Raw genomic sequence first — 25198 nt, forward strand, 5'->3', positions numbered from 1 at the left:
CTGCTATCATGTATCTCCTAGTCCTTCTTTTCATTAAACTAGACATACCCAATTCCAGCATCCCTTCCTAGACTAAATCCTTTAGGTCAGGAGTTCCCAAGTAGGGGTGCTTGCACCCTCTGGGGGTGCAAGACAATATTCCAGGGGGTGCAAAACCCAGGTTTAGCAGTTTCAAAATTATTTTTTTATTTTTTTTTATTTTATTTGCATTTATATCCCGCCCTTCTCCGAAGACTCAGGGCGGCTTACACTATGTCAAGCAATAGTCTTCATCCATTTGTATATTATATACAAAGTCAACTTATTGCCCCAAACAGTCTAGGTCCTCATTTTACCTACCTTATAAAGGATGGAAGGCTGAGTCAACCTTGTTGACTTATAGTGTATATTATAGTGTATATATAGTGTATATGCATAATTATATGCATGTAAAGTATTTAGTTTTGTAAGAGATGCGAGAATATATCAAAAGCGTTCTAGGCAGTAGTGAAATCCAAATTTTTTTACTACCAGTTCTGTGGGCATGGCTTGGTGGTTGTGGCAAGGAAGAATACTGCAAAATCTCCATTCCCACCCCAGTCCAGGGGAAGGATACTGCAAAATCCCCATTCCCTCCCTACTCTGGGACCAGCCAGAGGTGGTATTTGCCGGTTCTACTCAAAATTTCCACTACCGGTTCTCCAGAACCTGTTGGCTTTCACCCCTAGTTCTACGGGTGTGGGTTATAGGAAAAGTTGGGAACCCCTGCTTTTAGGTGGACTGAGCCACCCCTACTAATCACTCCCAGCCAATGCTTTCTGGAAATGATGGGATTGGTAGTCCACACACTGGGCGGCAAGGGGGGGGGGAAAGGGGAAGGGACAGAAGCTGGCTCCCTGTGTCCAAGATGCTGTTCTTGCCGGGAGGGCTTATTGATTATGCAAAAAGGCCGTCATGCAGGTCACAGCCAGGCCAGAGCCAAAAGCCTCCGAACGGCCTCGGCGCAAGCGTGGATGGCTTTGCGCGTTTGCGAAGGGCCCCTCAGAAGAACGTCGGCGAAGGAGGCGCAGTCGGCGGCCGTGCGCAGGGGGCGACAACGCGCGAAGGAGGCAGCTGCGGCAGATTTCCACCCAACCCCCCTCCCAGCCACCTCCGCCGCCTATGGCCGCCCGCTCTCGGCCGAGGGCGGAGTCTCCCCGGGTGAAATTGCTCCGGGTGCCGCTGCCGCTGCGACGTTGTATCTTCTGCGACTTCGTTCGCTGAGGGAGGGAAGGCAGGGCTGGAGGGGGCCGGTGGTGACGGTGTTCCCGTTGCAAAGCCGCCGCGGAGCCGCCGCCGCCGCCGCCGCCTCTTCCGCCGGCGGAAAAGCGGGCGCTCCCTTAGCTGAGCCCGAGGCGGCCTCTGAGCGGCGGCGAAGCTTGCGGACAGGCTTCGGCTTCGGCTCGCCCCTGCTCCGCCTCCACCATGTCTGTAGCTGGGGATGGCGGGGCGGGGACTCCCAAGGCGCTACCTTCGTCCGGACCCAAATCCCTGCAGGACATCCCGCACCCGCTGGCCGCCTCCAGCAGCGAGGAGCTCAGCGTGGAACTGACGCCCAGCCCGGATTTGCAACTGCCCCGCAGCATCGCCGACAAGGTTAGTGTGGGGAGAGCGCCTTGTTTTCTCTCCCCCCCACACACACACATCACATTTCCAGGGCCCTCCGGCTTGGGTCTACGGGAAGACGCGGCCGCTTTCCTTGCATTTCGGGGAAACGAGGATCGCCGAGCGACCCAAACGTGGACGGGGGTGGGGTGGGTTTAGCTACTTCTCTCTTGAGCCAAAATGGTGGGGATCCTGCTCTGGGATCAGCTTTTCGGCTGAGCTTCTGTTCTCCTCGTGGCAGCCCCTTTGTCGGGTATGGGGGAGCGCGAGTGGCCGTGCAGATCGGTGGCCTTTTTATTGGCAGGGCTTTGCTAGTTTAGGGGTCCTGCGAAAGCCGTCATGCGTGCTGGTGGAGGGGCTGTGAAACGTCAGTATGTTATACGTGTCGTGGGATTCATGGATCTTTGAGAGGGGCGGGTTGGTGCACAGCTCGGTTTCGCTGTCAAAATTTGCCCTGGTCTCATAGATGTGTGGAGTATATTGTAAACATAACTGGGTGGTGAAGCAATCGGGCCCTTTGAGGAGCCAGTTTTGGTGACATTAATAGTAGCTGCTTGTATTCATTTGTGTTATCTCACCTGGTTTCAAGGGTAGCCCTCACCTAATAGCTTCAAAAAGAGGTGTAACTGCACGGTTGATTAAAAAAAAGATGTTTGATACACTAGTTTTAAACTGAAGCCAAATGAAGGTAGTAGCTGCTCATACATCTCCCCTCATGACTTTACTATGTGCTACAAGGAGAATTGGGTCTTTGCCTCCTCCTCCTCCTTCCTTCGCCTGAACATTTAATACTTCTATGCTTCTTCCACTGAGTAGTTGTGATGGAGCAATGGACTTGTTGCCGGTGTCTGCAACTGTTCTCCTTGCACCTTTCTGTAAAGTTTTGCTCATAATCTTCTCTTTGCGTAACAGGACAGGAAGTATTGCGCTGACCACCAGCAGCTGATGGTGAGACAATAAAGAGAATAAAAGGAGACACTGTGGTGCTTAATAACCATCTTCCACTGAAGGAAAATAAGCAGAGTAATTACCTTACTCCTTGCAGAAGCAGCCGCTACTCATTGGTTGCTTGAGCTCTCTCATCAGCAAAAGTCCATGTGAGGATGATGTCACTGCATCTTTGTCAAAACAGGGGGAAGAGACTAACAGGAGTGGCTGCAAATAGTAATCTGCTTTTTATTCCTAGAGAAGGTTGTAGGGATAATCATGTCTGCCTTTTTTCTCTCTGCCCCATTGGTAGACTGCAGTAATACCTTATGAATAGCTTGACCTAAAATATTAGAAAAGGCAAACAGCAATTGCATTGTCTAGTGTATTTTGTCTTTGGCTCAGTGTGTTGTGTGGATCCACCTCTTTTAAACCGTGGTTTATTTTTATTCAAATTTATATGGCTGCCCATCTCACAGACTGACTATGGGCAGTGTGCAACAAGCCAATAAAACAAATATAAAACAGTTATCTAAATTCATTATTAAAAAACATTTAAAACAAAAAGAACAGAACTGAGCAGGAAAGAATAATAGATGCCAGGATGTTATTTAACAGTGGAGCTCCCTCATGAGCTCACCCATCCCCTGGAGTCCCCAGGTCTGCTGGGATAACTAAGTCCTTAGTTATGTTTTTTGAGACAATATAGACTTTGCTAGCCACTCTCCTTTCTTAATCAGAGCTGATCTGAAATCATATTTGGCAACATAGATTACTCCTTTATAGATTGCCAATGGAGCAGGATGCCTACAGTAAGTAATATGGTTAGAGTTAATGCTAAGATATACCATGGTGGGTCTCCTGCTAACTGTAAGAATATGTATGCTATTATGGCAAACATCCTTGACTTAATTTTCACAGTTGATGGCTGTTTCTTGAGAAATGATACCTATATTGACTGATATATTTTATTACAATTTATTACAATTATTTCCAAGCTATTATTCAACATTTCAATCTCCCAAAGTTGGTGATAATAAGAAAACAGCCTATAATTTCCAGTACAATAAACAAAACCACAATGCTATACATAAACCATTAATTTAAACCAGGCCAGCTGTAATAAAATAAAATCAGAGTCCAACATGTAACCAGCTAAACAGGTAATGAATGAATGACCTTAATTGTTCAGGCAGTATTGTCAATAGGGATCATATGTGGATTGATAAACTAACCCTGCAACATTAGTGACTGTAACAAATAAACTGAATAAGAAATGGTTTGGTTTTGTGTTTTTGTTTTACAATTTGGAAACCACAATTTAAAAAAAAACAGAAGATCCTTTCCAAATGGGTACATCCTTGAGTGCATGTTCAGGCCTTTAAGGTCTTAACTGAGGTTATTGTACAGACAAGATAATTACACTAATCATAGAGCAGGTGCATTATGTTAACAATTCTGCATGGTTTTTGCTGAGGGATCAAATAAGTTTGGCATGTGAACATGCAACAGGTTCGCATTCATTTTGCGAATGTAAAGCCAGCATCCGCCATTCCTCAAGAACCAGCTTTGCAACTTTTGCTATAAACTAGTGTACCAAGCCTCTTATTTATGGGGAAAGACTTTTTCCATTTGGTCTATCATCAAATGGTCTGGATTAACTCAGTTGGAAACTGCAAGTGTGTAGTATTGCTATTAAGGGGGATAAGTCAAATTTCTCTTTCCAAGCACCATTTGTTCAGTATAACCACAGTATGCAGCTATACAGGTAGTCCTGATTTTTTGACCATTTGTTCAATGATGGTTTGAAGTTACAACACTGGTGAAAAAAAGAGACTTGTCATCTATCCTTGAAGTTGCGACCACCCCCATGGTCATATGATCACAGTTCAGGTGTTTGGCAATTGACTTGCATTTACAATGGTTGCAGCATCCTTTGGCCTTGTGATCCTGGATTGCAACCTTCCTAGCTGACTTTTGTCAAGCAAGGTCAATAGGGAAAACTGAATTGCATAATAAAAGTGTGGTTCACTTAACTGGTAAAAATGATTAAATCTGGTCACATGAAAACATGCTTAAGGAACACATTGCTTAGGGACCAAAATTCTAGTTCCAGTTCATAAGTCAAGGACTACCTGTAATCTTACAAATGGGGGGGGGTGGTATTTTAGCAAATGTTCGTCTCTTTCTATTTAGGTAATATTGCAATGTATGGACCAAGTGTAAGAACATATTTCTTTGCTGGCGTGGGAGAAAGAGCATGGTGTAAGTCTGCCTTTGATGTTGGTCCCCTGTATGTTAAAAAACAACTATGGATATTGTCAGGGTTCCAGAAAACACCCCCAATGAAATAAAACTCCAAGGCAACAAGTTCCTCAAAGTTCTACTTTATTAGAGATGTATGTTGGCACATCTGGGAAAACCAGAATCTGAAAGATTCCAGGTTTTTCCCACCCAATTGAAAGTTCACAATCCTGCTCAACACCAACAGGTTCATCACATGGTCCAATCCATTCTTCAAACACAACTGGAAACAATCCCCAATCACTCCCATCCAGGTGCACGCAAATGTCCTTGACTTTGGCTAATTTTCCACCACTCCAACAAAAACACCCCTCCCAATTTCCCAGGCTAAAATATGTGGCAGTTCAGGACACTAAAAGAAAAAATGATTTCCAGGCTAACAGATATTGGAGGGGATGGTGTTTCCATCTGCCCTCAGGAATTTACCTATTCAAGTAGTTCTTGCTTAGCAACCAGAATCAAGACCAGCAGCTCTCTCACTAAGTGCTGCAGTCACTAACTGGAAAATCTTGACTATGACCGGGACTTAGTATCATTTGTCATTTGATTGTTAGGCAAAATATATGACTGCAGCTTGAGATTTTATTTTAAAGCAGGGGTGTCAAACTTAAGGCCCTCAAGTGCTTAGATCTGGCCCATGGGGCCACCCTGGAAACAGTGGAGGACTGGCCCGTGGTGCCTCTTCCGGTGAAAATGGAGCTCGCAAGGACTGCGGGTGGCCCTCACGAGCTCCATTTTCACTGGCAGAGGGTTTCAGGAAGCTGTCACAGCCAAAAATGGAGTTCGGGAGCCCGTTTTTGCTAGCAGAGTGCTTGGGCCACCACAAGCTCTCCCCCCCCACATAAGTGACATCGAGCTGGCCAAGCCCACCCCGGCCCCCTGAGGTCCTCAATGAAATTGAGTTTGGCACCCTTGCTTTAAAGCATTTGCCAGTACTTCTGCTTGTTGCAAGCCAGGATTGATAGCAAAGCTGTTTTTATTTATACTGTCATCACTTGGAATAATTGCTAAATGAAATAGTTGGTAAGCAAGGACCACCTCTAATGTTGAAGGCAAGAATGAGAAACTAGATAATGCCAAACCAGTACTTAGTAGCTCCAACCAACATAAGATATTTTTTAAAATGTACTACTGGAAGTCCGTAGATTCCTCATCCTTTGTTTAGAGGTTGGAATTCCAAGAACCTTTAGATCAGACTTCCCCAGTGTAGAATGAAATAGAACAGGGTTAAGGAATAGGAATAGGAGTAGAATAGGAATAGAATATTTTATTTGGCCGAGTGTGGTTTGTCTCCAGTACAGAAGGTCTCAGTGTACATGCAAAGCAACAGAATAATAATCATAATCATAATACCAATAGGTGAGGGGAGTAAGAAGGATAATAAGGATCAATAATAATGCTACAGCCATACAACAGAGAATGAGGTGGCTGGATGGAGTCACTGAAGCAGTAGGCATGAGCTTAAATAGACTCCCAGGATTGGTAGAGGACAGGAAGGCCTGGAGGAACGTTGTCCATGGGGTCATGATGGGTCCCACACGACTTCACCACTAACAACAACAAACATTGGGTAAATACAAAAGACGTTTGATAACACTGTGAGGATCAGGTGCTCAGCAGAATGATGGCCTGAGGGGAAAAAACCTGTCCCTGTGCCTAATTGTTTTGGCCTATGATGCCTTGTGGTGTTATCCTGAGGGGAGTTGAAACAGTTTATGTCCAGGATGTGAGGGGTCTCTTCGGTCTTCCTCCTGACCTGTGCAATATACAGGTCTTCTATGGAAGGCAGGTTGGTTGCAGTGATTCTTTCTACAGTCTTAGCTATCCCTTTGACTCTGTTTTTGTCCTATTTGGTTGCTATGGCAAGCCAAACAGTTATAGAAGTACATATGACAAACTTAATAATTCCTCTGTAAAATTTTAACAGTAATTCCTGGAACAGTCTGAACTTCTTGACTGATGCAGGAAGAACATTTTTTGTGGTGCTTTTTGTTCTAATGTTAAGTGTTCAAGTCCTGGGAGATTATAGAACACCACAATTTAAAGGACTCTACTGCTGATACTGTGCTGTTGAATGTGGTAAGTGGTGATAAAATAGAAGGGCTCTTCTTAAAATCCACTCTCAACTCTACGGATTTAAGCATATTGAGGTCCATATTGTACCACAGGGCAAGTTGTTCAACCTCCTGTCTATATGCTGATTCATCACCATCTCTAATGAGGCCAGTGACTGTCGCATCATCTGCAAACTTCAGTATTTTAACAGAAGGATCCCTTGAAGTCCCATCTAGGTCCCATCTAGATTGGTTAAATAAGGGAATGATTTAAAAAAAAAGTTCACAGATTCTATTGCATCAACCTAACTCACGTAGGAGTGTACTTACCAAGACTAAGTTGAGAAAAACTATATCTCATCTGCTGCCAGAGTGAACATCAATACTATAATGTAGGTTACTTTATCCTTTTTAGCCAATATCAATATGGAGAGAGTTAATTACAGTAACTGCAGTCTGATGCTGGATATTGTCCAGAGGTAAATCTATATATTTTAAATCAACACAGATAACTTAAATGATTTTTCCCTCCCTCTAAAATAAGTGTTGGTTTAGGTGATTACAGGCTTTCATTTACAGCTAATTTTGGAGAGGGAACTTGAAAGATTCAAAGTAGTGATAATACCTCAATGTTTTAGCAAGCTATTAAGTATCACAGGATAACATGGAAACTATTAATTATTCTTGTCCTCTTTAGTTGTAAATTTAAGAATGTTGAATTGTTTCAGTTTGTCCATATTGAAAAGAGTAGAAATAATAACATGAAAACTTCAATCTTTTAACTTATTCTTATAGCTACTGGGTTTCAACAACTCTTTAATCTTGTCTAGGTTCAGTAATGAAGGAGGGTTGAATCTGGGAATTCTAAGGCCGAGGGTAGAATGTTGAAAAATATTGGACAGGAAAGCAGTGGCGAACATAGTTGCCAAGAAAACTGGCTGGTTATACCTATGTAGTTATCAGAAGTCAAACTTAACTTGATGTCTTTACCTTCTGATATTGCTGAACCAATGCAGTTAGCAGGGGTTCAAATTTAGAAAATCCATAATCGTATTCCAATGTAGAAAAGCAGGATATTTAGCTCATGCTGTGATGTGTAGAAATAGACATGTCTCAGATATTTGTCAAGTTGATAAAAACACTTTTGAGGGAAATTGAAAGTTTCCATAATTTCAATAAAGCATATGATACAATAATTGACACATAACATTATAAACTTATTGCAAAGATGACATAAAAATCTGTCCTGATTGACAGGTATTCATTTTGCATAAACTATCTTGCAGAGATGAGAGAAGAGGAAGTCTGGGATGCTGTTTCTTCCTTGAATGACTCATTTGGGTCATTTGCAACTATTGGGATGTTCTCTGTCTCTCCAAGTTACCAACTTCCGCTTATCCCGTAAATACTCTGTTAAGATGATATTTTGCTAAGTTGTAGCTATTGGTGAGGTTTTATCTAGCAGCTGTGCAGTTTTTAGTTGCATGCAGTCTTTCTGTTTAAGGGAAGGCAGTGGCGGATTAATTGTGCTCTTTAGTCATTGGGTGTTAAAGCATAATTAAAGGTTAAGCAAATCTTCAAGAGATTTCATGAAAAAGTGGACTCTTTAGAACAGTGCTGGCAAACCTTTTGGTTTCAGTGTGTCAAAAATTCAGAGAACATCTAACTTGACTCTGTTGGTGTGTCACCCCTCCTCCTGAATAAAAGAGAAATGATTCTTTACATATTCATTTATAACTCGACAAACTTCTTGTTCACATGAATGCAAAAGTTATTTTCACAAGATCACTAGATAATGTGCTTATTTTGGAGACTGTGGTTGCAGATATCCTGTGCGCTTGCACCTTGAAGACAAGTGCAAACCATCACCCTGGGCAGCATTTTGAGGACAACAGAACTGTGTGACTGCCACATTTCCTACCACATTTGCAAGTTACTCTTTCATGTCACCACCAATCACAATTCTCAAGATGACAGATTGCATGCTGATACAGATGGCGAGAATCCATTTTAAGCTCTGACTGGTACAGGGTCACATATTTCTTGCGTTTTTGTTCAATATTTTTAGTAACTCAGAATAGTTGTTGTCAGGTGTTGGTGAACGGTGTGTCACTCAAAACTTTGTGGCATATCACCTTTGACACGTATGTCATAGGTTCGTTCTCAGCACTCTAGAAACATTCAGCTTGGTATAAGGTTATTGTCCAGTGGTTTATTTCTATACCTGTAGCACTGGCAAAGAATTAGCAATGTTATCAAACAAAACTTGAACAAATAGAACTTCAGATAAAAATGTGGTGCTTGAAAATTCTGTTCCACATATTCTTCATTCAGAGAGAAAGTTGCTATCCCTGTTTTGTTCTTTCCCATCTTCTCTGAGGAAAAAGGAGAATTCATCTAATTTCCCACTGGATTTTTTTGAGGATTGCAGCAAGGTACTGCTGGTATTGTCTCTGGACATTCTCTTTGCAGAAGAGAAACGTATGGCTACAGAGGCTGATTCTGGCCTGAAGTGGAAAAATAACATTGCTCTTTTCTACTTCTGTGGAGGAAAAGAAGGCTGGCTTCTTTTCCATGAGCATGGGAAATGTTATTTTTTGGAATCATAACCCAGTTGGGGAACGGGTGCTCACATCTGGTGTATTTCTGATGTTCTGCTTGAAGACAAAATCCACTCAGAGCAACCTGCCCTTTGATAATACAGTCTAACAGTAGTTAGAAAGTTAGAATGTGCAGGTAAAGACCATCTCATATTTATGGTTGAGATGTTTCTTGATATCTGAAGAAATACTGTGTATGCTAAGCACAGTTACTGTGTAGTAACAGGATGTGCCAACCACTGGTTAAATGGAATAATACAGGAAATTGACATTGCATCACAATCTTTCTTATTAATGAAAGGTCCTTATTCTAAAGAAGATTGCACTGCCACATAGTTTCTGCTGTTTCTTGAGAAATGAGTTACATTGTTCAACAAACCAGATAACCACTACATTGTTCAACAAACCAGATAATTTATATAATGTAGAGATGAGCCAGAACAAAAGTCGATGTGTATTTTGGGAGGAAGATACTAGAGAACGCGTACAGGAGTTACATAAAAACCAAGTGTATTTGTAGTTGCAATTCAAATGTGATGGGAATTGTGACGTATTCTGATTGCTTAAGAGCTGTGGTGGCACAGTGGGTTAGAATGCAGCATTGCAGGCTAATTCTACTGCCTGCCGACTGCCTGCAATTCGGGTCTCGCCACCAGCAGTTTGGCAGTTTGATTCTGACTGGCTCAAAGTTGTCTCAGCCTTCCATCCCAGTAAAATGAGGACCCAGATGGTTGGGGTCAATATGCTGACTCTTTAAATCGCTTAGAGAGGGATTGTACAGCACGGAAGCAGTATATAAGGTTAAGTGCTATTGCTATTTCTATTATTGCAGAAGCCAGACAGTCATTCATGATCTTTTTAGCATTCTTTATGTTTGTAAAGTCATGTAAAGAGTGAAATTGGTGGTTTCTTTCATAGCACACTAACATTTATTTTTTTAAGTAGAAGATTCTAAAAGCATTAAATCAGGCAATACAGATGTTTGGTGGAAGGTGACTGTAATCACATTAATGGTGTTGGATACTGGATATTAGTTATACTGAGATTGTGGATACAAGGCCTCAGTATAACTAGAAGACCAGAATTGTTTCTAGCCTTTCTTCCATCTTCCTCTGGTAACCTTCCTTAACAGAATCAACAAATCGGCTAGCATGGAAGAAATCAGCCCATCTAGAATGCTCCTTTGCCTGTCCATAAGTCTTCAGTCCTCTTTAGCTTTTCTTTACCTATATGGAGAGAGTATTAACCAGATTAGCTGCCCACTTTTTACATGGCAAATAGAAAATAAGGTTAGAAAGTTGCATAAATAAGTAGTTCAGAAAAACTGACAAAATAGAAAATGTTGCTTCAGTGTAATTGTCTAAAATATTAGTAATGTTACCTAAGGAAGAGGATATTTTTATTAGCAAAGATATTCCTTATTCCAAAGAACCAGGAAAAATTCTGGAAGAAAAATCAAAATTAATGAGAAAGCCAGATTCACTTAGCAACTATGTTAGTAACATAACAACTGCAGTGATTCGCTTACCAACAGTGGCAAGAAAGATTGTAAAATGGGGCAAAACTCACTTAACAATTGTCTCACTTAGCAACCTAATTTTTTGGTACAATTGTGATTATAAATCGAGGACTACCTGTATTCTTATTCAGGTGAGACATTCCATATTGTCTTCTAGGATACTTATCATATTACAGTACTCTTTTCCAAGAAATCATCAACATTTCATTCCTTTCACAGAAACTCGGTTCTTATTTGGGTACCATTGAAGTCCATACCTCATAGCACCTCTAAAAGCTTTAGTTCTCTTCGGGCAGTATTTTCATGTTTTTAATTCACAATTAAATTGTTATTATTAATTGGGTAGCTACTTTTGTCTTGGAGTCCTCTTAGCTTTTATCATTCTGCAGATCTTGAAATTTTTCTAAGGTTGATGCTTTTTCTGTAGCAATAATTCTGTACAGTAGCTTTGGAGAAAGTTCAATATCATATATCAGGATATACTTTATATCTACTGCAGTATCTGGATTTCATCTTTGTAATATAAGCAGACTGTAAATATCATGATAGGCTAGAAACTTCTTTTCTGCCAATTGTTTGTTTTATCTCATCTGCTCCCATGAGCCTCTGTTGTTTTAAAAACTGACAATTATGCAAAATTGACAGGAACATGTAATCTCTGATGAGTAAGATTTACTTTCAATTTATTTCCTTAATAAAGAAGCAACTAAAAATATAGAATTATCTTTGCTTTTTATTTCAAACTATTTTTAATCTGTATGCAATTCTACAATTTGCACTGGGAGATGGAAAAACAAAACAAAACAAAATGTTATGAATTAAGAACTCCACTGGTTCTTTTAAAAATGCCAGGGCTGTAGGCTAAACAGCCTAGGAAGTGGAAAAAAATACCACAGAAGAAAACAGTGGCAAATCACTAATTTATCACTGTCGGAAAAGCTACGTGTCTGAGTTCATTAAATCTCAGGTATTAGGCATCACTTATTTTACCTTTACGTACAGACAGTGCTTTCTGAAACTAAAAGATAATTTTTAAATTGTCAGAAGAAAAATAAAGAGAATCAAAGACCATGGTGGTAAAAAACAACAACTCATGAGTTTTGAGAACAAAACATTCCATTTCCTCTTAGGACCATGCAAAACCTCTTCCACGCCATGCTGTTGTGGGCATGGTTCAGAATTAATTTTTGGAACCCATTGAAGTGCCTTTAAAATTGTATCCAAAGGAGGCTCAGCATGGTTTGTGGGGTGTGTGGAATGAAACATTCCAGAGTTCTATGGAAAATTATTTTCTTGAACTGGCAAATTTTACATATCCCTGCAGAAGTTCATAAATATTCCTTCCTTATTCCAGTGGTATTTAATTACCAATCTCAGAATTTTCAGAGGTGTAGAACTGGGCTTAAGGAGGCTCCCCAAATGCTGGCAGCAGCAAGAATAAGAATTCTTAGCCAGATGGCTACCATGAAGATAGAAAGCGTTTTCTTTTGCAGAGGCAGCTGCAGAAAGAGCCCTTCCAGCTTCTTCTGGAGGAGTTGGAGGAGGTAAAATAAATTGGCTTAGAAGGGAATCCCTTAGCTGAAGGTTTTGGCTGTATTCCATTTCACTAAAGTTATTAGGGGAATATTGGCATTAGTAATTGAACTCTATCTAAAGTCTAGAGAAACAAAATATAAATAAACACATATGTATCTGACAGAACAGAATGGAGGAAACTAGCAAACAATCATTTAGTAAGATTTGAAAGATAACTTTTTAGGTTAGCAAGAGGGAACAATGGATTGGAGAAGAATCTCCAGTCTTATTCTCCTTCTAGTAAAGATAATGTTTGCCTACATTACAACACTGAGATAAGAATCACAAGACAACATAAAGCACTGAACACATGAAGGTCTATATAAAATCTGTATAAATACTAAATGTTTTTATCATATTATACTAATATTCTCTACAATGGAATATTCATTAGTATTCAGTGTGTGGCGCACTCTGCTGGCTCATCTCTTTGGCTGAACCTCAGGAACTGGTTTTTGTCCCTCTTTCCCACACCTGATCGTTGTGTCTTCCTCCAGGATCTCAGTTTGCCCAACGGTACTCCTGCAGATACTTCTAGTCCCGCTTCTTCCTCCTCGCTTCTTAATAGACTACAACTGGATGATGACTTGGATGGGGAGATGAGGGACCTCTTTGTCACTGTTGATGATCCCAAAAAGCATGTCTGTACAATGGAGACTTACATCACTTACCGGGTCACAACTAAGGTACCACAAGATAAGTTGCTCTATTCGGAAATATTGCTTTTATTAAAAACAACTTTACTTCAGGTTCCTTGAAATGCAAGGTAGCATTGGGATTCACGTGCATCCTCAAAGTTTGTTTACTCTTGTCCTAAGAGTCAAATTGTCAAGTCAGAGTTGATTTCATTCTTTATGTAGAAGAATGTAAAAAAATGTGTGTATTGGAAACACGCAAGAGCCCCTTGCAGTACATTTTGTTTCCTTTACTTGGTTAAGATCTAAAATACTTTTCATTTCTAATTGGTGTTGGTTGCATGTTTTGAACATCAGTAATGGAAAGGTTTCTACAGCCTACCCAGTTTCCAATAAGATTGAAAATCTTGACCCTATCCCACTGTGGCTATATGAAAAGTAAAATAAAACACTATCCTGGAAAAAGACACTTTTGTATCACATCCAGGAAAACAGCTTCAGTATGTTTACTTGGATGTAGCCACCAGGAGTTGAGCTTAACTCAAAAAAGACATTTGTGAATTGCTTGTATCTATGGAAGAGATAACAATTTGATTTTGGATTTGTTATAGAAAGAAATTCCTTTTAAAATCAAAAGGGTAGAACTTTGCATAAATGTTGGAAATAATCTGGCATTTGCCCACAAATTTGGTCTTGCAGAAATTAAAACTTTTCTCTCTGAAAACCTTTTTTTCTGTCTTTTGTGCATATAACGATTGGACCATAACAAGTTATTCCAGATACAACCCGAAAAACTATCACAACATTGTATCTTTGCCTAAATTGCCTAAGAAGGAAAGATTCGTAATTTGTTTAATTTTCTTCTGTTGCTTGAGTGACTCAGCTTGTGAAATGCTGCATGGTTTGCAAAAGGAATTAAACAAGAATTTTGCAGCATTCAGAAATAATGTATTTTATTTAAGGAATGCCGAACATTAGTTTTCATATACTAGACTTTCTTGTTCTCTTAACCTGTTGATGTTTATTTTTTCTTTTCAGACCACACGAGCGGAGTTTGACTTGCCAGAGTATTCAATGCGCCGAAGATACCAGGATTTTGATTGGCTCAGGAATAAACTGGAGGAATCTCAGCCAACTCATCTCATTCCTGTAAGTTCTAAGTCAGAGCCTAGTCTTTTTTAAACAATGTTCATCTCCCATTATAGGTGCACGGTGGCTTGAGAGGTTGGAATGCTGGGCAGGAGGTTAGCAAGCCCACGTTCAAGAGGATGAGGTGAGGTTGAGCTCTCCTCCTTTACTCCAGCTCCTGCCAGGAACACGAAAGGAGCTCCCAGGCAACAGTGACATCACTGACTAACCTTGGTGCTTCTGACACAAGTACAGAACAAAACAAAAAACAAAAAAACCCCTCCCGTTACAGGTCCAGGCAGTCCCTGAGAATTGGACACAATTTGAATGAAGGGGGAAAAATGGATTCAGGATATATCAAGATGTTCAATTCTGCGCTGAACAATTTTCTGTTGAACTAAGTTACCTTGATATTACGATTCAAAGTTTTAATTTTATAAAATTAGATTTATAGTTTTCTAATAATTGATTTAGATTTAAATTCGAGAGTTTCATTGGACTTCTTGAAGCTGCATATTTTTATGAATAAATAACAAAAGTTCCTTGGACTGGAAACAGTCTTTGACTGTTGTTGATGTACTATTCCATTTTACGTGCTCACTTTCAAATCATGTTATCTAATAGCATTCCCTTTTTTATAAAGTGGGTTACTGGATAAACATCTCTATTAAATTGACTTTATCTGCTGGGATCTTTGGGATTTTTAACATGCACTTTAATTCATCTTCTACTTCCTGCCTTTACCACAACTAAGTGAGATTTAAAGTGCAGTTTGGAAAGTACTAGTGGCAAAATTGTTGTCCCCATAAACATAAACATTAATATTCATAAATGGAAAGCAACTTGCAGTTGATGTGATCTTATGGTGTTAGCACTGCAGTCTTAACTGTATTTCATTGTTAACTTGGAGATTGCAGTGATAAGCTGGCAACTAAAGCAGGCCATGATGACTGAGTCGCAGCTTCTCTTACTGCTCTGCAGGGAACAAAGTGTACTTAAAACAACCCAGATGTCTTTGAGATAAAGCAGAAGGACAAGGCAGGTTTGGGGCGGGGTGTGTGTGGAGTCTTGCATGGTTAACTGGCCTGAGAGTCTGAAGTCAGAAAAACCCAAAGCCTGTGACTCTTACTGGGTTGGGACCAAGGAAAAAACTCATCCTGCTACAGAATAGGTGTAACCTGAACATCAAGGAGAGATGTCAGGTTCCAAGGAGATTTTAATTCTCCCACAGTTACCTAAATACTAATGCAAAAATTACTGTACACACACACACACACACACGTATACATATATGCATACACACATAAGTATGAATCTTGCTCCCTGTAACTTTCTTCCTCCCCTCCTCAGCCTCTTCCAGAAAAATTTGTAGTCAAAGGTGTGGTTGACCGTTTTTCAGAAGAATTCGTTGAGACGAGGAGAAAGGCCTTGGACAAATTCTTAAAAAGGATTGCGGATCATCCGGTACTTTCTTTCAATGAACATTTCCATGTGTTTCTTACAGCCAAAGTAAGTGCATTGAATCCACACAGATTTTCTGATTTTTCAAAAGTTGTAGTTAGAGGTGCACGTCCTTAGATTATGAACATTTTCTTGCAGCAGCATAAATATATGTTTCTCTAATTCATTAGCCAACTCTTTTGTTAAATGCTAGCTTTAGATTCTGGTAGGTGTTGGGTATTGTCTTTTAGTGTACAGCTTGTAGTGTTTAGAACAATAAAATAAACCCAGCTGAATTTTTTCAGTAGCCAAGAACATCCTTCTTTTCTTCAAACAGTTACTTCACTTTGATGTCTTCATTGCATTTAAATAGTCACTTAGATATTGCTAAAAATTTTCTCCTTTTTACAAGCACTCATAGTCTGTAATTTACCAAAACTATAACAAATTCAGTGGTATGAATATGACTGTTTCTTGCTCAGACAGTTGTTTGAGAGTGAATAGTTTCAGGAAAGCTGTAAATTTATTAATCATTCTGTCAATACCAGGATCTTAATGCTTACAAAAAACAAGGAATGGCTTTGCTTACCAAGATGGGAGAATCGGTAAAATATGTCACAGGAAGCTATAAATTAAGAAGTCGACCGTTGGAGTTTGCTGCCATGGGTGAATATCTAGATACGTTTTCTCTGAAGCTAGGAACTATTGATAGAATAGCACAGCGGATAATCAAAGAAGAAGTGGGTAAGTTGGACTTATACTTCCTTTGTAACTTCCATTTTGTTACTTTTGTTTTCAAGAAACAAATTGTGAAAGATGCATGTATTCCTCCTCTCTTGGATGTATTTTATTTATTTATTTAGATTTTTATACCGCCCTTCTCCCGAAGGACTCAGGGCGGTTCACAGCCAGATAAAATAAACAATAATATTACAATATAAATACTATTAAAATACAATTAAAAACTTATTCAATTGGCCAGGATTAAAACAATTTAAATGATAAAACCCATATAAAATTAAAAACCATATAAATCTAAAATCCTATGCCAGTCCTGCGCAAGTGAACAAATAGGTCTTCAGCTCGCGGCGAAAGGTCCGAAGGTCAGGAAGTTGGCGGAGTCCTGTGGGGAGGTCATTCCAGAGGGTAGGGGCCCCCACAGAGAAGGCCCGTCCCCTGGGGGTCGCCAGCCGACATTGCCTGGCCGATGGCACCCTGAGGAGTCCCTCTCTGTGAGAGCACACGAGTCAGTGGGAGGCATTCGGTAGCAGTAGGCGATCCCATAGATAACCCGGCCCTAAGCCATGGAGCGCTTTAAAGACAGTAACCAAAACCTTGAAGCACACCCGAAAGGCCACAGGCAGCCAGTGCGGCCTGCGCAGGAGTGGTGTCACATGGGAGCCACGAGGGGCTCCCTCTATCACCCGCGCAGCTGCATTCTGAACTAACTGGAGCCTCCGGATGCTCTTCAAGGGGAGCCCCATGTAGAGAGCATTGCAGTAATCCAAGCGAGATGTCACAAGCGCATGAGTGACCGTGCATAGGGCATCCCGGTCTAGGAAGGGGCGCAACTGGCGGACCAGGCGAACCTGGTAAAAAGCTCTCCTGGAGATGGCCGTCAAATGGTCATCAAAAGACAGCCGTCCATCCAGGAGAATGCCCAAGTTGCGCACCCTTTCCACTGGGGCCAATGACTCGCCCCCAACAGTCAGCCGCGGCTGCAACTGACTGTACCGGGGTGCCGGCATCCACAGCCACTCCGTCTTGGAGGGATTGAGCTTGAGCCTGTTTCTCCCCATCCAGACCCGTACGGCTTCCAGACACCGGGACAGTACTTCGACAGCTTCGTTGGGGTGGCCTGGGGTGGAAAAGTACAGCTGCGTGTCATCAGCGTACAGTTGGTACCTCACCCCAAAACCACTGATGATCTCACCCAGCGGCTTCATATAGATGTTGAACAGGAGAGGCGAGAGAATCGATCCCTGCGGCACCCCACAAGTGAGGCGCCTCGGGGTTGATCTCTGCCCCCCTGCCAACACCGTCTGCGACCGGTCGGAGAGATAGGAGGAGAACCACCGATAAATGGTGCCTCCCACTCTCAAACCCTCCAACCGGTGCAGCAGGATACCATGGTCGATGGTATCAAAAGCCGCTGAGAGGTCTAATAGGACCAGGGCAGAGGAACGACCCCTATCCCTGGCCCTCCAGAGATCATCAACCAACGTGACCAAAGCCATCTCTGTACTGTATCCGGGCCGAAAACCGGACTGGAACGGGTCTAGATAGACAGTTTCATCTAGGTATTGGGGTAATTGACGTGCCACCACACTCTACAACCTTCGCCACAAAGCGAAGGTTGGAGACCGGACGATAATGTCCTAAAACAGCTGGGTCCAGGGAAGGCTTCTTGAGGAGGGGTCTCACCACCGCCTCTTTCAAGGCAGTAGGAAAAACCCCTTCCAACAGAGAAGCATTAGCAATCCCCTGGAGCCAGCCTCGTGTCACCTCCTGCATGGCCAGTACCAGCCAGGAGGGGCATGGGTCCAGTAAACATGTGGTGGCATTCAATCTCCCCAACAACCTGTCCATGTCCTCAGGAGCCACAGGGTCAAATTCATCCCAAACAGTCTCAACAAGACGCATCTCCGACCTCTCACCTGGATCAACCCAATTTTGATCCAATCCATCCCGAAGCTGAACAATTTTATCGTATAGATAACCACTAAACTCCTCGGCACGTCCCTGCAATGGGTCATCCCACACCTCCTGTTGAAGGAGAGAGCGGGTCACCTGAAACAGGGCGGCCAGGCGGTTATCTGCCGATGCAATGAGGGAGGAGACATAGAGGCGTCTCGCTTCCCTCATTGCCACTAGATAGGTCCTGCTATATGACCTAACTAGTGTCCGGTCAGCCTCGGAACGGCTGGATCTCCAGGAACTCTCTAGGTGTCTTCTCCGGCGTTTCATCTCCCTCAGCTCCTCGGAAAACCAAGGAGCTGGTTGACACCTACGCCAGGTCGGAGGCCGCAAAGGCACAACACGGTCTAGAGCCCCAGCCACAGCCTGTTCCCAAGCCGCAACTAGTTCTTCAGCCGTGCCATGGGTCAGACCCTCAGGTAACGGCCCAAGCTCCATCAGGAACCTCTCCGGGTCCATCAGGCGCCTGGGACGGAACCAACGAATTGGCCCCATCTCCCTGCGGTGTTGAGTGGTGGTCCGAAAGTCCAGACGAAGGAGAGAATGATCTGACCATGACAAAGGCTCGGTGACTAGATCTCCTAAGTCCAGATCATGTAACCACTGACCGGAGATGAAAATCAAATCCAGTGTGCCTCCCCCAATGTGAGTAGGGCCATCAACTACTTGTCTCAGGTCCAAGGCCGTCATGGAGGCCATGAACTCCCGAGCTGCTGTCGATGACACGCCGGTCGATGGCAAGTTAAAGTCCCCCATGACCATAAGTCTGGGGGTCTCAATCGCCACCCTGGCAAGCACCTCCAACAGCTCGGGCAGGGCTGTTGTCACGCAGCAAGGAGCCAGGTACGTGACCAACAAGCCCATCTGACCCCTATGGCCCCACTTTACAAAGAGGGATTCACAACCGGCAATCTGAGGAACAGTGGTCTCCCTCGGTTCTAGACTCTCCTTAATAACAACCGCCACCCCCCCACCCCTACCTTGGGCCCTCGGCTGATGGAATGCTCGGAGACCCGGTGGGCACATTTCAACAAGGGGCACTCCCCCCTCCATGCCCAGCCAGCTCTCTGTAATGCCCATAAGGTGCGCGGACTCCCCCTGTATAAGATCCCGAATCAGGGGGGCTTTATTAACCATGAACCACGCATTGCACAACATTAGCCAGAGATCCAAGCCCTGGTGATGCTGACCGCTCGGGGAACGGGAAAAGTCTGAGGGGCCGGAGCGCGCAATCGCTTTTAAACAGCGAGGACGCGCCCCCTGAACATGATACGGCCCCTCACTTTCGCCGTATCTGCCCCTCCCACTTACCGTGCTGATGGAACATCCTTCTGGAGTAGAACAATGAACCTCCCCCTTCACCTCCGAACCTAATAAAGTCTCGCCGCGAGCATTTGCGAGGACTGGCTCCCTCCCTGACGGGTATCCCCCATTACCCGACTTCACCCTCCCTCCCTTTAAAAATCTATCTAAAAAACCCCAAAGGTTCCTTCTTGCCGCATGCCATCTCTCTGGGTCCCAAAACCCATCATTGAGATAGGCCCCCGGTAACGTAGAGGGCCATTCCTGCGAGGCGTGGGAACCTCGCAGATGATGGAGTTCCAACAAAGAGTATCTCATATCTCATATTGGGCCAAACTGGCATAAAAAGAGTTCATCCCAGACCACTGGTGATGGTATGGCAGTCATATTTTAGGGGCCAATAACAAAAGCCCACAGATGGTAAAGATGATAAAGATGATATAGATGATAAGGCAAGATGATGAAGACAAGATGGATGCTCTCTCATGAAATCCTCAAGACGATGTTAAAGTAGCAGATGTTTAAGGTGACGCAGCTGCCAGTCTATTCCCCTCCAAGACACCCCACTCCCCACCAACAGAGAGTGCGGGAAGGGGGGGAAGAGCCAGGATAAGGCAGATCTTAACATAGATTGGCCAAAATGAGGCCAGTCCCGAACAGCAAACAAACGCTGTCCCAGGGCCCTTGCCAGATCTTAAGGCAAGCCTGGCAAAGCAGTCACAACCATCTAAAACTCCCCCATCCAAGCTCCAAAGTCTAGGGGGGAGTCTAAACTCCAAAGTCCAAAGTCCAAACCCCCATCCAAGCTCCAGAGTCCGGGGGGGGCACCATCATGGAACACCATCGCACACACAGACCACCGAGGCAGAAATAGTTGGCCCAAAACAGCCCTAACAGGTCCAGATGGAATTCCGGGGGGGGGGGGGGAAGATGGAGAAAGCCTACTACGATCACTGCCACGAGTAGCTCAGGCGTCATCCACCACCCCAACAAGACGTCTTCGCCCTCGTGGCAACGGCCGCGGGCCGCCCCCCCACTCTGTGGGGACCTGTGAGTCTTACATTCGTACATCTGTTGCTTAGCTAGGGCCCTTCCTTAGATCAAAAGCTAAGCCGGGGCTGCCATAGCTGTAATCAGGGCTAAGCTGGAACTCCTGTGTCCTGTGTCCGTTGTTGGGGTCAAAGATCAGAACGACCCTCATCCATACCGTCGCCATCAGAGATCGAAAAGGAGGCCGGAAGATCGCCGAAAATAAGCCAGGAGAAAAGAATGCTGCCTGGGAGAGGGCCGAAAAGTAGGCCGGAAGATAGGCCGGAGCTTCAATTGCCCCGCCCCATCCAGCCGCCGCCATTTCACCACCCGTTCCACCGACTTGGTTCCTGACCCGGCACTCAACAACCGCGGACTCCACGAGGGCGAAAAGCCTCTCACGTGGTTGCTGAGCAGTTCACCCATCCGGTCAGGCAAACCAGGACAGCTAGGTCGTCTGCAACCGCTGGAGCGATCGGGACATCTCCGCCAAGGCCCGCTCCGAGATATCGTCAAGCGTCCATCCTAGACATGTGCAGTAGGAAAAAAACAAATGTAGATTTGTTACGCTGCAGAAGTAGCTCTGCAAAAAGATTTTGGAAATGTTGAGCATGTTTTTAAAATCACTAAATTCTTACATATCTCTTCTCTTTATTTAGCTTCTTACAAGACTGTTCTTCATAGTTTTCCCAAGTGTAAAATAGTTTATTTGTCTCCGGCTTGCCAAATACGAATATTTCCACTCAAAATTAGATTTGAATTAAAAAAAGGTCTCCTAATCTTGAAACACAGAATTTTCTGTCCCTCATTTTTATCTGTTGCAGAATATTTAGTGGAACTACGAGAATACGGTCCTGTTTATTCAACCTGGAGTGCACTAGAGACAGAGGTGTCTGAACCTCTTGAAGGAGTATCAGCCTGCATTGGAAACTGTTGCACAGCTCTTGAGGAATTGAGCGAAGACATGACTGAAGACTTCCTGCCTGTTTTACGAGAATATATCCTGTATTCAGATTCCATGAAGGTAATGGGGAATTGCAAGACAGATGTCTGTGCATGCCTTGAGTAGCTTTCCGAATCCTTTCTTTAAAGGAAAGGTAACTCCATCCCTTGAAATTTTATACATCTTAATTAAAATAACCCTCCACTTTAGCATCCCTGAAACTACTCTATGTGTTTCTGTCCCCAGAATAAAGTAAAGGTAAAGGTTCCCCTCAAACATAATGTGCTAGTCGTTCCCGACTCTAGGGGGCGGTGCTCATCTCTGTTTCAAAGCCGAAGAGCCAGCACTGTCCAAAGACGTCTCCGGACGCACTTCAAGGGAGCCCCATGTAGAGAGCATTACAATAATCCAAGCGAGAGGTATGGCTGAGTGACCGTGCATAAGGCATCCCGATCAAGGAAGGCGCAACTGCCGAACCAGGCGAACCTGGTGGAAGGCCCTCCTGAGACGGCCGTCAAATGATCTTCAAACGACAGCCGATCATCCAGGAGGATACCCAAGTTGCGCACCTATCCTTTGGGGCCAATAACTGCCCCAACAGCCAGCCGTGGTTGCAGCTGGCTGAATCGGGATGCCGGCATCCACAGCCACTCCGTCTTGGAGGGATTAAGCTTGAGCCTGTTTCTCCCATCCAGACCAGACGGCCTCCAAACACCGGGACAGCACTTCAACAGCTTCATTGGGTGGCCCGGGTGGAAAAGTACAGCTGGGTGTCGCCAGCGCACTGCTGGTATCTCACCCCAAAGCCACTGATGATCTCACCCAGCGGCTTCATATAGATGTTGAACAGCAGGGCGAGAGGATCGATTTCGCGGGACCCCACAAGTGAGGCCCTCGCGGCCCACCTCTGCCCCGTCAACACCGTCTGCGACCGGTCGGAGAGATAGGAGGAGAACCACCGATATACGGTGCCTCCCACTCCCAATCCCTCCAACCGGTGCAGCAGGATACCATGGTCGATGGTATCAAAAGCCGCTAAGAGTATAACAGGACCAGAGCAGAGGAATAACCCCTGTCCCTGGCCCTCCAGAGATCATCCACCAATGCGACCAAGGCCGTCTCTGTGCTGTATCCGGGTCGGAAACCGGACTGGAACGGGTCCAGATAGACATCTTCATCCAGGTACTGGGGTAGCTGTCGAGCCACAGCACTCTCTACAACCTTCGCAACAAAGCGAAGATTGGAGATCGGACGATAGTTACTTAAAGTAGCTGGGTCCAGAGAAGGCTTCTTAAGGAGGGGTCTCACCACCGCCTCTTTCAAGGCGGCGGGGAAAACTCCCTCCAACAAAGAAGCATTGATAATCCTCTGGAGCCAGCCTCGTGTCACCTCCTGAGTAGCCAGTACCAGCCAGGAAGGGCACGGGTCCAGTAAACATGTCGTGGCATGGAGCCTCCCCAATAACCTGTCCACGCCCTCGGAGCCACAGGATCAAACTGATCCCAAACAGACTCAACAAGACGTGCCTCCTCTCCCCGCTTGATCATCCCAAATTCGGTCCAGATTGTCCCGGAGCTGAGCGATTTTATCGATAGATAACCACTAAACTCCTCGGCACGTCCCTGCAAAGGGTCATCCCGCACCTCCTGATGAAGGAGGAGCGGTCACCAAACAGGGCGGCCGGGCGGTTATCTGCCGACGCAATGAGGGTGGAGGCGAGGTACGCTCGCCTCCCCATTGCCACTAGGTAGGTCCTAGTATAGGACCTAACTAGTGTCCGATCAGCCTCGGAGCGACTGGACCTCCAGGTGCTCTCTAGGCGTCTTCGCCGCGCTTCATCTCCTCAGCCCTCGGAGAACCAAGGGGCCAGACGAGACCTCACGCCGGGTCAGAGGCCGCAAAGGCGCGACACGGTCCAAGGCCCGCCGCGGCCTGTTCCCAGGCCGCGACGAGTTCCTCAGTCGTGCCGTGGGCCAGATCCTCAGGAAAGGCCCAAGCTCCGCCAGGAACCTCTCAGGGTCCATCAGGCGCCTGGGACGGAACCAACGTATAGGTTCCGTCTCCCGCGATGGTGAATGGCGGTTCGAAGTCTAGGCGAAGGAGAAATGATCGACCATGACATTGGTTCTGTTACTAAATCATCTAGTACCAGATCATTTAACCACTGACCAGAGATATAAATCAAGTCCAGCGTGCCTCCCCATGTGCGAGGGGCCATCATTTACTCGAGTCAGGTCTAAGGCCGTCATGGAAGCCTCAAACTCCCGAGCTGCCGTTGATGACAAGCCAACTGACGGCAGGTTGAAATCCCCATAACTATAAGTCTGGGGTCTCAACCGCCACAGCGGCAAGCACCTCCAACAGCTCTGGCAGGGCTGTGGTCACGCAGCAAGGAGCCAGGTGCGACCAACAAGCCCAACTGGCTCCTATGGCCCCACCGCACATAGAGGGATTCACAGCCGGCAATCTGAGGAACAGTGGCCTCGGCTCTAGATCTTCCTTAATGACAACCGCCACCCCCACCCCTACCTTGGGCCCTCGGCTGATGAAATGCTCGGAAACCTGGAGGACACATCTCAACGAGGGGAACCCCCCCCTCTGGGCCCAACCAGGTCTCCGTAATGCCCATAAGGTCCGCGGACCCCGCCTGAATAAGATCGCAGATCAGGGGGGCCTTGTTAACCACGGACCGGGCATTACACAACATCAGCCGAAGGTCCAAGCTCTGAGGATCATGGCCACCTGAGGAACGGGTGGGGGCTGGGGGGCCGGAGCACGCGATCGCATTTAGACATCGAACACGTGCTCCCAACTCTCGATACGGCCCCCCCCCCCGCCATATCTGCCCCTGGTGGAACACCATCGCACACACAGACCACCGAGGCAGAAATAGTTGGCCCAAAACAGCCCTAACAGGTCCAGATGGAATTCCAGGGGGGGGGGGGAAAGATGGAGAAAGCCTACTACGATCACTGCCACGAGTAGCTCAGGCGTCATCCACCACCCCAACAAGACGTCTTCGCCCTCGTGGCAACGGCCGTGGGCCGCCCCCCCACTCTGTGGGGACCTGTGAGTCTTACATTCGTACATCTGTTGCTTAGCTAGGGCCTTCCTTAGATCAAAAGCTGAGCCGGGGCTGCCATAGCTGTAATCAGGGCTAAGCTGGAACTCCTGTGTCCTGTGTCCGTTGTTGGGGTCAAAGATCAGAACGACCCTCATCCATACCGTCGCCATCAGAGATCGAAAAGGAGGCCGGAAGATCGCCGAAAATAAGCCAGGAGAAAAGAACGCTGCCTGGGAGAGGGCCGAAAAGTAGGCCGGAAGATAGGCCGGAGCTTCAATTGCCCCGCCCCATCCAGCCGCCGCCATTTCACCACCCGTTCCTCCGACTTGGTTCCTGACCCGGCACTCAACAACCGCGG

The 25198-nt window shown here is 45.0% G+C and overlaps 1 protein-coding gene across 1 annotated transcript in view; it reads left to right on the forward strand.

Moving 5' to 3' along the window:
• The first annotated feature begins 1109 nt into the window (after positions 1-1109).
• The window catches only part of SNX30 (sorting nexin family member 30), a 37993-nt gene continuing 13904 nt past the window's right edge, over positions 1110-25198 (forward strand). The window contains exons 1-6 of the mRNA XM_058168584.1: positions 1110-1614; positions 13100-13288; positions 14276-14386; positions 15716-15874; positions 16354-16549; positions 21658-21857. Coding sequence (XP_058024567.1) covers positions 1444-1614; positions 13100-13288; positions 14276-14386; positions 15716-15874; positions 16354-16549; positions 21658-21857 — 1026 coding nt within the window. The 5' untranslated portion in view covers positions 1110-1443. The remainder of the gene's footprint in view (positions 1615-13099; positions 13289-14275; positions 14387-15715; positions 15875-16353; positions 16550-21657; positions 21858-25198) is intronic.

Source organism: Ahaetulla prasina, chromosome 2 (assembly GCF_028640845.1).
Source record: "Ahaetulla prasina isolate Xishuangbanna chromosome 2, ASM2864084v1, whole genome shotgun sequence".
NCBI classification, from domain to species: Eukaryota; Metazoa; Chordata; class Lepidosauria; order Squamata; family Colubridae; genus Ahaetulla; species Ahaetulla prasina.